The sequence below is a fragment of the Eleginops maclovinus genome, chromosome 6 (genome assembly GCF_036324505.1).
Source record: "Eleginops maclovinus isolate JMC-PN-2008 ecotype Puerto Natales chromosome 6, JC_Emac_rtc_rv5, whole genome shotgun sequence".
In the NCBI taxonomy this organism is placed as follows: domain Eukaryota; kingdom Metazoa; phylum Chordata; class Actinopteri; order Perciformes; family Eleginopidae; genus Eleginops; species Eleginops maclovinus.
Window position 1 is genome coordinate 13334692 of NC_086354.1, and position 13429 is coordinate 13348120.

General features: G+C 41.0%; 1 protein-coding gene across 3 annotated transcripts in view; it reads right to left on the bottom strand.

The window, feature by feature from the left end:
- Positions 1-13429, bottom strand: part of LOC134866050 (ephrin type-B receptor 1-B) — a 143049-nt gene that overhangs the window by 42782 nt on the left and 86838 nt on the right. For 2 of the 3 annotated variants that reach the window (XM_063885952.1, XM_063885951.1), the window contains exon 5: positions 7042-7377. The exons of the other annotated variant lie outside the window; for it this stretch is intronic. In XM_063885952.1, the coding sequence (XP_063742022.1) occupies positions 7042-7377 (336 nt within the window). The remainder of the gene's footprint in view (positions 1-7041; positions 7378-13429) is intronic. 3 annotated transcript variants of the gene reach the window in all.

The window sequence follows — 13429 nt, forward strand, 5'->3', positions numbered from 1 at the left end:
AGTGTCTAGTGTATGGCTGTGTGCTGCTGTATATAGCCTGGGTTAAGACCTCTGAATAGCCACCCAGGTCTCCAATTGTCTCAGCAAATCAAATAAATCTGGTGTTGTGCTAATTATTGGGTTTTATCCCCATTTGAAGAAACAACCGAGCCAATCAGAGCTTCGTAGGTGGGATTTGGACATCTTCTCCCTGTGCCAGAGCAACTCTTACTCCACATGCAACATATTTTTTTAACAGACAACATAATTCTCATGTGGTATTTGATTAACTTGTTCGTTCATACTTCTGATTGCTAGCAACGTTTCTTTGTCGATGACAGCAATGATATGCCAGTTACTTTTGATCGGGTGAGACAAAGGTAGCCTTAACTGTCATTAACACAATGTCAAAGTTAATTTACTTTAAGACAATGGACATTTTAATGGATTATTATAAGGCAAGCTACTGTTAGCTCTAAATATCTGGTTATAGAACTTCCAATTCTTCAACAAAAAATCTCACTGCATTCCCTAAAGAAAAATAAACTTTTCTCACTGACATGTCCCACTGGACAGACAGTGACCGTGTTTTAGAGAAGACAAGCAGGAGAAAGGGATAAAGGATGTGTATGTGCATGCATGTGTGTCTATATGTCCTAGTAGCCTATGTGTGAAGAGCCTGTCAGAGACAATGTGTTGTGCCTGTATGAGGTTGAGGTTCAGCCCAATGAAGCACCGCTGTCCCCTCCAAGAGCATCCCCCACTGTCACCCTGGGACGAAGATGCTGACAGTGATTGGTGACTGTGTCCTGCACTCTTCTTTCCTCCCTCCATCCCTCCCACCCTTTGCTCCTGTGCTCCACTTTTATCTGGCCCAACTTGCTGCCCCTGGCTTTTAATGCAGAGCTTGGCTCACCATTAATCAAAGTCAAAGCCTCCCAGTGTCTGGCTGAGACAGAGAGAAAGTGAGAGGAAGGGAAAGGAGAGAGAGAGGGGGAGAGAGAAAAGGTGAGAGAGAGTTTGATAGAAAGTGATGAAAGAATAAAAAGCTGCTTTACCTTTGTACGATTAATCTACTTTGGAATACAGATGAGTTGGAGCATCATTTTACAAGTCTGGCACAGACCCGAGCCTCTGTTTTCAATATTGTTACTCAAGTGTGCAGTCACCATAATTCATATGGTATGGTGAGGGGGAAAGCATATCAGATGTGCTGTTCTGATCTCCAAAAAGGATTTGATCTAGTAATGTATTAACCATGATTTCTTTTTTTTGGACCTTAAAAACCTCTCCTCAACACTACACCTGTTATATAACAAATAACAAATGGACTTGTACAATTGGTGAATTATCATTATAAATAGTGAGTAAAAAGGATTTTGTTACACAATGTCACAATGTTAGTTTTATAAATTCCGGAAATTAGCATAACATCTCCCTCCTTTCACCTTGTGTCTCATTGTGAGATTCCTGGGAAAGACGGACTGCAGATAGGCGTCTGTGCTTCTCCAAGAGCACAACCTTCATATCTGAATTCCCAGCTGGCAGTTCCTGCTCTGCTTCAGTTCCTCTCATTGAAATGATTGGACAGAAAGTTGCACTTTAATTGGTCAGCTGATATTGTAGCAAATTCCCATACAACAATGCCCACATAAGTATGGCCACATTCACAACCACATATACAAGCAGGGTTGTGCTCTCTCGATGGTGTACTTGCGGTATGTGCTTTAAGATGCTGCACACAATTGAACCATGCTGCCTCCTAATAGGGGCTGAGTGTCTCAGATGAGGAGAGCAGCCTATAGTCATGTGCTGTGCCTCTGTCAAAGGCATAGATTTAACTACCACCCTCCCTATTAGCAGGGGCTCAGACGGCCAAGCCAGCCATGACTACATGGTAATGGGGCTCTCTCAAACATCATAAAGGGGGATCAGTTCAGCACCATGGATTTCTGTCAAGGAACCATTGTGGGAATTATTTTGAAAATCACATTATACGTAGAGGATTCCGAACAGAACTCTACTGTATGTATAAAAGTATGAAGGGAAAAAAACCTGTGCACTGCATTGAGCATACATCCACATCCTCCAACAACACTGACTTCCTACAATTACTTCACAAACTGTATTAAGACATCAGAATAGACGAGAAAGCCCAGCAGCATTCAAGCCCCCAATTTTATTTTTGCCTGCAGCTAATACCTCTCGTTCAGGGTCCTGGGACAGGATCAACATTTATGAGAACAGGCATCAAATGAAATAAAAATGGCACCCAGAGAGAGCCCAAAGAACCGTCTAAGATGATGTAATCTTTCGACACTGTAGCTCTGATACATAGAAGAAACAGTGAGAGGGAAGGAACAATGTAAAAGGCAACCACAGGAAAACACAAAAGGAGAGCCTCTGTAAGGCTGTAAACTGTAAAAACGTAATAAGCAGTGTCTTGAACACGCACAACGGACATGTTGCCTAACACTATCTGATTTTGAACCCCACCAAGCACAGATCTCTTTAATTCATCTGGTTGTTTTGATTTCAGTCTAGCCCATAACATCTCATTTTCTTAAATGCAAACCACCCGGTCCGACTTGCCCATAGAAGGAAGAGCATAGCCTTGTTTGCATTTCTGTGGGAATAGCTCTCAAAACAGAGCCGTGGAGGAGGATTGTTTGTAGATATACATGGAATTCTGTGGTCTAAGAGACTGTTGGCACATAATCTAGGTCAAGAGGCTGTGCCAGTCAGATCAAAGTACTCTTGAGCATAAGGCATCAGTTTAAACAGATAGCACCATTCATTAGATTGATGATCTTCTTTTACAATGATTGTTTATCAAACCACCCCTACATAACAAGGGAGTTGTAATATGTGTGAAGGTTGAGAAACACCCTCCTCCTATGGGGCAGTATCAAGGATGGATTGCATAAAAAAGCAAGTCTGCCAAGTCTGCAGTTTTCATCACAAGTACTATTATTGCCCTCAACTTGAGTACCATATATTTATCTTTCTGGTAATCTAGCAATTTCATAAATCCATGAGAAGAGAGAGTGTCCTTCCCCTAAAATAAACCACACTATTTCTCAATGAGAGATACAATGGATGCTTTTCAATAGCCATCATGGATAAATATGACTAACCTCAGGCCTGGGGTGATTCATAGCATAAGAGGGGACCGTATATAACTTTTGTATGTCTATATCTGTGTGTGTGCATGTGCATGTGTGTGTGCGTGTGTATGTTTGCTGGAGAGCGTAACCTGTGAATTAACTCCTAAATCACACTATTGATCAGTCTGTCCTCACAGACACACGCTGGGATCGAGGGCAGTTAAATGGCCTCTTTGGTGATTTACACTAAATCCCTTCAACTCCCTCCCAACCTCCATTACTCCCTCCTCTCCTCATCGTCCACTTTCTTCCTCTCTCCTTTGTCCCCTTATGGCTCACATGATAACTCCTCTAACTACCTCTGCCATACTGTTTTCAAGGTGGTCTCTTGGTTTGCCTTAATCTTACAACAGTACACACTAAAGCCCTTTCAACTTGAAAAGGCAAAGACACCATTGAGACAAGCAGGCACTTTTTCTTTCCTGAGTAATCTCACTTAAAGGACCACTTCACCTATCTGTTATTTTATAGTTTGAACTTCAGTTCCAGAATTGTAATGATATACAATTACTGTTGTCAACAGTCTTCATCTCATGGGAGGGCTCTATTCATCCAAAAAATCCCATACCTGATGATGTGGTTTTGAGCTGAGTAGAAGAAAAATGATTTATTTTGGAGTGGTGTGCTATTAAAAATGCTAGTATGAAAGCCAGCCATTTCAATGGATATACATTTTGAATGGGTTGAAAAAAATGGTTCTTTAGTCAGAGATTTACTGTATGTTACTGATATAAAAAATGCACAAATGTGATGGGTGTCATGTAAGATAAATAAGAGGGTGTGTTGAATCATTAAACCCTTATTTGCTGAGAAATAACAAACCTTACCCTTTAACTGTGCCACATTTATCTGGCAATGAATTCCACTTGTAAAACTAAAACACATAAGAACTGATCATTCAATGTATTTTTATGATGTTTCAAAATATGAGCTTTTATGTCAACTTCCATGGCATGGTATCCTTAATTAAACAGAGTTTAAATCAGTAGCTTTCCAGATCTTTTATATCTGGGCACCTGTCTATTCCCAGATGCGCATAAACATGTCCGTGTCACATAAACAAAGAAATCTGTCTATTATACTGCCAGTCCTGGCTCCGGATTAGAGAGAACATCATGTGTGATTAGGGCTGTGTGTTGTTCATCTGTTTAGTTCAAACAGTGCCATCCTTTGCTTTCGTCTCCCATTGAAATTGCAAAGTTTTAAATCTGATGCGGAAGAAATCAAGTACATTTCTAAATAGTTGTTTTTCTAATGCTGCTTTAATTAAATGCTTTTTAACAGGATTGAGAAAACGTCTTCCTTTCCATACAGTATGGACACCAACACCCTGGCTAACAGTGCCTATGTATTCATTTGGATGACAGTTGTTTGTTTTTCACATTCAAATCCATTTGCAAAAATGTTTGTTCCTTGGGTAGGATTGGTGTAATGACCCTGCTGTATGGATGATGGCTTGTATTGCATTGGGAATCTCCATGGTATTCCTTGCTCGGAATATAAACACATCTCCTATTCCTACTTCATTTATATGGAAGTACATGTGGTTACGCCAGTGCTACCAACCTTGCATCATGTGTGAGCACCAAAATACCAAGGGAACGGACAAGATTACAAGTTTTCCAAAAGTGGACAACTTTTACAATCTTTATTAATCAACAGAAAAGCCTTCCACATTTTAAAGAGTGTCTCTGCTTTTGGTTTTTTGAAGCGCATTATTACCACAATTCCCTGCTGTATCCTCTTGCCTCTGCAGTGGCCAACCAATGAAACCACCTGCCGAAACTAGGAACAGTGCAATTACCTGGCCACAAAGGGCCATATAGGGCTGGACATAGGCCTAGCAGATTACTGGCAGACACCTCATTACTGCAGCAGACTTCAACAATAGGCCTGGGCATTTCTTCTTCTACATCTATCTGTCAAGTATACTATTAGCCTGTCAAATGGGGACAGTCAGCCCCATTAGACCACCCTGATAATCAGACCTATTTACTCCCTCATTTTCCTCTCCTTCAATGTCACAGTCTAGCGGCCTGGTCAAAAAAAGTGATTCCTTTCTCTATCCAGCCCTGTCTTCCCTCCCACCTTTCCCCTGACTCATTCCCAACAAAGACATGTTCAGTTGGTCCTTACATTTTTTGAGATTCATGTAATCAAATATGGTAAGCCCTCAACCAACTGGGCGAAATGTAATTTCAAAATGTACTACTATATGAGAGCGACCTGGATACAGCAATCATTTTCACTGGTCTTTGAGATAAATATAAAATTAGTTAATTCCATATTAACATAAGTTATTTCATTAGTGAAGCAGGCCAGAAAACATTAAAGGAAAATCATAGTGCATAGTAAACAAAAGGAGTCAGGGCCCAAAGCTGACAAACATGAATCTCTTTCCTTATGGGAACCTTGCCAGTATAAACTTTAACCAACAATATGTTTTGCTCCACTGTTACTACTCTTCATATCTGTTATTAGGTCCTAAAAAGCTTACACTGAGTGTCAGTGAGAGCCTCATTTAAATGTTTTACTTGGTCCCTTGATATGTGATTCTGTGTGCAAGTCAAAGATCTACAAATGCATGAAGAACTGAAAGGACTGGCAAAAACAATATCCTCGACCTGTAATTTCCATTGGCTGGGCTCAGGTCCCATCACAGGCACAGTTAGAGGCAGAGCACACACAAATATACAGAGAGAAAGACAGGGAACAAGAGAGAAAGATGACAGGATGAAGGTCATTTTTATTGGCTTGGCTCATATCCATCACAGGCAAAGTCAATGGGCAGACACATACACACAAACCCAGCTGTCTCTGTATCTATCTTGGTTCGGTCTCCTTCAGTCTGACATTAAAGTATTGAACAGTGAACATAGTTTAATATGGATGATGTTATACAACACTGAAGGTGAAACATGTGCAGTAGTTCAACATGTCTGTTGTCATGCACATTGCAATAAAGGAATGATTGCTTTGAGGATCATGTTGATGTAACTCAAAGGGATATAATTAAGTTGGATTTATTCTCTTGTTGTTTTTTGTTCATTCACAAAGCTGTGTTGGTGTATAAATATAAAGATTAACAGACAGGTTCCAACTTGGGTGTAGGCTTCTGTGAAGAAAGAAGTAGTGACTTGTGCTGTGTGGCAATGCCCTTAAAGTCTCATCAAACGACCAAAGAAAAACAACAAAGAGATGAGTCAGTCTGTGAAGCAACCATGTTGCAACCTCCAGATGTGAATTAAACATTAAGTTTCATAATGACTTCTATTGTTTTCGGAGGTATTATCACCTTTAGCAATATTAAAAAGCAAGTATTAGGCTATTGGAATTCCCCGAGAGAAATGCAAACTCTGGCTTTTTCCATCAAAGGATTTTTTGTGCAAATAAACTACAAAAGAAAGAGGGATGGTGCAGTGAATTGTACTTGTCCTGCAACAAAATGTAACATGCTGTGTCTTGAGTCTGAGCTTCAAATCTTCAATTGTGTTTTTAAAAGGGAGAGCCATTACTTTCAGGCAGGAAGGTCTAACAAGAGAGCATGAATGTATAACTTTCAATAAGCCAGCTGGCCTCGTGCTTCAAGCGTTGAAGTCATTATTCACGCAGGAGCGACATGAAATATAAGCAGCCCTGAAGTCAGCTACCAGTATGCAGTGAAGTAAGACTCTGAAATGCAAATTGTGTAAGATGGTGGTCTTTTTAGATGAAATTATCCGCATTTAATTATGATGATGGTATAATATGCTATTTCTGAACTATAAACTAAAATCAAGCCCTTAGGCATGTTTTAGTTTATAATGCTAAATGATGATGATATTGCAAATGGTAAATAATAGTCATCATGATCATCATTGGGCCACAACCACACCTAGCTGTAGCAGCCACTTACCAGCCTGGTTGGTGGTGATGTCTATGGAAACATGCTGGGCAGGGTACGGGCTCTTATTGCTGACTCCATTCACAGCCTGTATCTCAAAGCTGTAGAGGGTGTGAGCCAACAGGTTGCTGATGAACACCCTGGTGTCAGTCAGACCCAGCTGTCGAGGGACGAAGTCCACATTGTCGTCGCAGTGGGAGCAAGAGCGGCGGTCGGCCCGGCACTTCTTGCACACTATGTTGTAGACGACGTCATCGCGGCCACCCGTCTCCCTGGGAGAATGCCACTCCAGGATTACAGAAGTTTCGTTCACAATGGAGATCACATTCCTTGGGCTGGATGGGACACCTGTACACAGACAGCCAACAGATGTACGCCAAATGAGTGTTTACCTCAACATCTAGAACCAGTTAATATCAGAACTGTTGTGATCCTTGAAGCACATTGCTTATCAATAAAAACTGATTCATGTATCTGCCCACTGTTAAATCAATCCAGTCCATTTACAACCCTGTAATACTATAGTTGTCAAAGACTAAATTGCTTTTTTCTCCTTTTTCTCTATCTTCAGCACAATTTGAATGCTAATTTATTCTAATCACACCCAGAGAGATCATACAGCGAAACATTTGTGTCTATCAAACATTGGTTATTTAGCAAAATGCAGTGTTGCATGGAGTATTCTTATCCAAGTGTCTCTGGAGATTCATGCTCCCATTCACTCCCTCATAGCCTGCAGCTGGAGCAGAACCTCAAACACGATATTAAGAAAAAATCAAGAAATAATAAAACCTTTGTTTTGCTTGTGTAGTGGCTTGATATTAGGGTGCAAAAAAGTGGCTTTTTCAGCTCCCCCTAATTAAAGCACAATTGTTTAAACGTTCAAATCTGCTCCAATGGCAGTGTAGAATTTTGCTTAGCTAATACTTTGTGTCCTTGCAGCTGCTCAGAGGCAGCTCTTTCTTTACAGATACCAGACACTGCCGATAAAGCAGAAGCTTGGCAAAGCCCTTAGTCAGTGCTGCTTAGGTTAAGTGAGGCTGCCCTGCAGAGCTGATGTGGTACCAATTTATCCTCCATAAAGCCTGACATTTATCATTAAAAGAGGAATTTAACTGACCTACTTCTAAATCTATGACTACTGTGAAACAAAAAATCTGCTCAGTTTATCCCAACCCTTTGAAGAACTACACAGCTCTCTGAGCTTTCTTCCCCCGTCTCTTTTCACACTTTATAAAAAATATGACAACAAGCACACATATAGATTTTTAAGTTTATTATGAAACAACACTACCATTTCTGTGAGCTAAGGGCAGACAGTTACTTCAGTCAACACAGACACAATCAATCATTGTAGCTGCAGAGCCACGTGGGATAGCCCTAGGAAGCTGGGACAAAGCAGCAGTACACACAAGGCATGAGGGAACGGCACTGGTACTGCTGCGACCTCAGCACAGCGCCTCAACAACAGAGAGGTCAGTGACAGGAAGGGTGTGACCTCCATAGTGTGATTATTATGGTCTGGCCTAAAGGACAGCTAGTGCTCCAAAATCATGGTCACATGACACATAATTTGGTGCTTGGATGCTACCAGATGTCCACAGATTTAAAAGACAAAGAAAAAAAGGGTGTGTGCCGGTAGGAACAGGTCATATTAAAGAATTGGCAGCATTTTAGCTTCTCCCCTTGGGGAGTGCACAATAGACACTTCATATGTTACTCACGCCACTTGTATCCTCTGTATAATCCATCACAAACATGCACTCGCCTCCAAACTTGCTTCGTAGGGAAAAGAAATGCACATCTGCTCAAGTGGAAAATGCATGCGACACAAACGCACACAGATGTACTATCTGTTTCTGTGTAATCATGCCTGCACTGTCTGTATCAATGTATTCTTACAATGATAGAATACATTTTCCTTTTGCCTGGCTGAGGTGTGAACGAGGTGTTACATCGCTTCGTCCCAATTACTTCAAGCTTCACATATGCAGGGATGGCACAAGAAATTAGATGTGACGGCCACTTAACCAGCGATTTGCAGACTGCAGCCTTTGGCTGTTTTAATTGGCCATAGGATTAATCTGTTGGGAACGTTACTTACAGGCACTCAGCATGTGTTCATTTAGCCTTGCCAGTCAGATTTAGTTGTGCTCACATACACGTTGCTTTCACTTACGTTTAAAGGAGCAGAACATCACCTCCAAGCAGCTCCAGGGGCTCCATTTTAAGTGTGCAATCACAACACCCAGTGCAAAGTGTCAGGTCATGTGTGCAAGGGGAATGAGGACGGTAAAGTAATGGCAAGCACTTGTTTTATACCCTGTTTAGTATCTGTGTCAATCGCAGAACTAGGACAATAATAGCTATCCAAATAAAGTTAAGATGGTTGTTGAGAAAAACAGCCAGATGATTCAAGCTTTTTATGATTGAAATTGTGGAGATGGTAAAAGTGTTTTAAAATGTTGCTTACTGCTAGTTACTGTTAATGTACTCAATTAGATTTGGTTGTGTTGACATGCCAAAATAAGGCCTTTCTTGGGGGAAGAAAAGTGAGTCAAGTAAAAGTATTTCTATGCCATTTACATGGTTGCACAACCTGACAATAACCCATAATAATCCTCTTTCAAAGTTCAGGATTTTTTAACAAAATAATGTAATAGTAATAATTCTACAATTTTCCAGCATATGGTATATCATCAATGCCTCACAAACATTTTAACGTTGATGATATTAACTGTCGCTAAACTGTTAAGAGATTTTGATCTACCATCCTCCTTACTTTATCATTCTACAGCTGTTTGGGGCATGAACATCCCAAGCAAATGTACAAAAGTACAAGCAAGTACAATGTTTGAACCCCTCTTTGAACAAGAAAAGACAAAAAGTGAGAGGCATATCACTTTTTGATTCAAATGTACTTTAAAAGTGTGAGCTGGCTTAAAGGTGCCAGCTGGGCTGTAAATGCCTCAGCCCAGTTTTCCCTTTTGGCTGCTGATATAAAGAGTGTCCCAGTGCCTGAAATAAACACTTCTGCACATTGTGTACTTATCTACCCTTTGAATGGTCTGAGACCGGAGCTTCTCTTCTTTCAAACGGCTTGTTTTTATGATGTGAAACAGGCCTCTAGGGATCAACAGAAGGTCCCTTTGTGGAGATACTGATCACAGCCAGAGGAGCTAGGAGAAATAAAGAAGGGTTGTGTGGACTGGTGAGACACAAAATAAAACATGTTATAAGGACTAATATTGTCTGGCTGAGAGACTGAGGGGGTCATTGATAGACCGTTAGTGTTATGGTAGCATGGAGTGCAGCTTTGTAGATGTGGATGACTTGTCTTAGGAGACACAACATGAATATGGGGAAGCTTCTCAGACTAAAACAATCTACACACCCACATTATTCTCTACTGTAACTTCACATTTTCAATCGCTGCACCCAAAGCTTTAGATGCGATAGATAGACATTTGTGTGGAAGCATGTCTGACGTTAAATGTTTTCCTAGCCAGCCCAGGGATTAGAGTAGGCCAGACAATTACCTTGATTTAGCTCAATTTGGTATTTACTGAGAGAGGAAACTTGCAAGCAGACCACTTGGGAGGCACCCTCAACTGACTCCAGAACTGACAACATAGTTCATGTGGAGAAAAAACACTCGGATAAAAGAACAGAATATTTATGCTCTTTGACAGCTCCCACCTCTTTGAAACCAGAACAGGGAGAGAGGAGATACAGTAAATAGGAGAGCACAGAAGAAAAAACATCTGGAAAGAAAATGGAAAAGTAGATAACTCTGTCTTTTCAGTCAGGAATTTTGATGAGTTTTGTTTGTTTTTATGAGGCACAGACAGTGTTTGACAGACCTCAAAGAGGTTTTCAGGGAACGGGCAATATATGACTATTGAGAAAGAGCCGCAAGAATCAGAGCCAATGTGGTATGGATTTGGAATGCAGAAACCCTTCATGACCATCCTATTTTCCTTCTTTTCCCCTGTATTTATGTTGATTCAATTACATTCCAAAGAGTTTTCTCATAAATTGGTTGGTGGCTGGCAGTGGTGGTTTTCAAGATGCATATACTGTACAGCCTGTTTTATTTATCTTTTTCTAATTGTGCCTGACTGGGACTCTCTGTGTTACTGTGGGCTGTGTATTACTTCCCTAGACAGCTCTTAATCCATCACTTCTTCTACTTTAAACATACAGATACAAATACCACCAATCTGTAGATTTTTTAAAAATGTTTACTGTCTAACATTGTCATCAGTCCTTCCCTGCAATAATTTCCTTCCCTTTTCCTCAATGTCTCACACCAGGATGCTCTATCATTGCATCTCTTCTCTCTTATGGACCAATCAGAACTGGTGTGCTCGACTCCCCTCTGTGACATCTCATCTCGTCATTCTTTTTCTGAGGCTCACATATATTGAAAAAAACACCATCCCAGCATGCGGGAGCTGGCAGACCTCCTCCCAAAACATATGTACATTCATTTTCTTCTCATACATGCATGCCCACACTGCGACCTAAAGTGCAATGCAAACCATTGTCCCAAAGCTCACTATGCTTCCAGCTGCGAGATATAACGCTTGGTGTTCCCACAGGCATGGCAGGAGTCAGCACAAGACAGAGGATTGAGGTGAAGGATGTATGGGAGGTGGATAGGAGTTTGAAGTGCTTCCAAGGCATGGCATACCCCTGAGGGAAAAGTAGCGGGGGAGGGTTATAGCATGAAGATCCCTGCTGACAGAGCCAGGTGCTGGACAATCCATTAGGAAGCTAATCAGACTGATCAGGATCATACTTGGACCCGCGCCTATGATGCTGTCGAGAGGCGCCTAAGCTACAGCTTCTGCCGCTACATATTGGCCTGATTTAAGCTACTCAAGCAGTGCACTTATCAGGACTGGCAGTATTAAAGAGATTCTTACTAGGATGATCTCACTGCCTCCCCCTGCTGAGATCTAGGGCACCATGAGCATCAAGCTAAGCTGCTACTGTATGAGGAAACCGTCAGAGAAGTCTTCTAATGTGCTGTTGCAAAACAAATCTGTCAACAAAATTTGAGGGGGCATTGAAGTTGGTTTAAGATGTTAATGTTCAAGTTAAAAGGGATGGTTTTAAATGAGAAGTCTCATAACATTTTAAAATGCATGCGTGGGAAATATAAACATTTTCTCTTGTAATGAATATTTGATTTTATGGCGGGCCACACAGTATTGGAAAAAAACTGATATTGCAGCTTTATTTTTTCATTGGATTTATCTTGCCTGCTTTGGTTGTTCTTGATAAGTAGATCAATAATGATTGTTGTTGTTGATTGACTAGGCATACAGTGCCTGTATGTCCACTTGGCATTTGAGTTATCAGTAACTAAACATTTTCTAACCTTAATGTTAAGGTATTGAAAGAGTTAAAAACTTCCTGAACATTAGAGGAAAACAGAGTGTGAAGCATAAAAAAGGACAGAACTGACAGAGAAGATAAAATAGAAGTGGTGTGATTGAAGGCAGGAATAAGGAAAACAGATTTCAATCAGAAACTGAACACAATCCAGAGGGATCTGTTGTGGAAATTGCTTGGGGAAAATTCAAGGCCTCAAGGTAGAGGCAGATGCTATACTTGATGGAGCGTTCCCTAATTCAGCAGAGGGCTAAGTAGTATACAATGGGAGGCAGACAAAACTCAAGGTGAAAATGGGGTGTCATCCGTCGAGGAACATCCAAAGCCTAAAGGTGTAGACAGCTACGCTTGGGAAGCTTTAGAGCAGTCAGACAGGCAGCCCGTCTGCTTTTGGGTTCCACTGCAGCTTAGAGGCCCATCGTATTAAGAGTTTTGAAAAGAAAATCAAACATAAGAGATGCATTCAATACACGTTTTAGCTGTTAAGGCTACAACTGCTAAACGATTAGGAAAGGAGTTTGGTCCTGAGCCCATTCCTGAGGCCAATTAGCCGGGTTTTTGTGAATAAATCAGGACTAAATGAATACATAACCACACCAATAATGCATCCAGGTCTGCTGTTGAGAGGAGTATAAACCATTAAGACTCTCCCTAGCGGCAGCGAAGGAAGAGAGGTAAACCAACTTTTTGGGGTCTAACAGTGCTCTCATTCTGTGTAACTGTGTCTCAGCAGGGAACGTCAGGAAGGCTTAGCATATTGCTTTTACATCATATTAAGATAACTATGATGCTGTGAGAGGCCTTATTGGATCTCCAGCGGATAGCGGCAGGACAGTGTCGAAGCTTCGCAGCATCTGCCTGAGTAATTAGGACTTCAGGGGATGATAGCAGACAGAAAGAAAGAACAACAGCAAGAAAAGGAGACAGAGAGCAGGAAATAACTCAGAATTCAACAAACAGAAAGGTAGCTCTTTGGCAGAGAGATAGAGACGTCAAT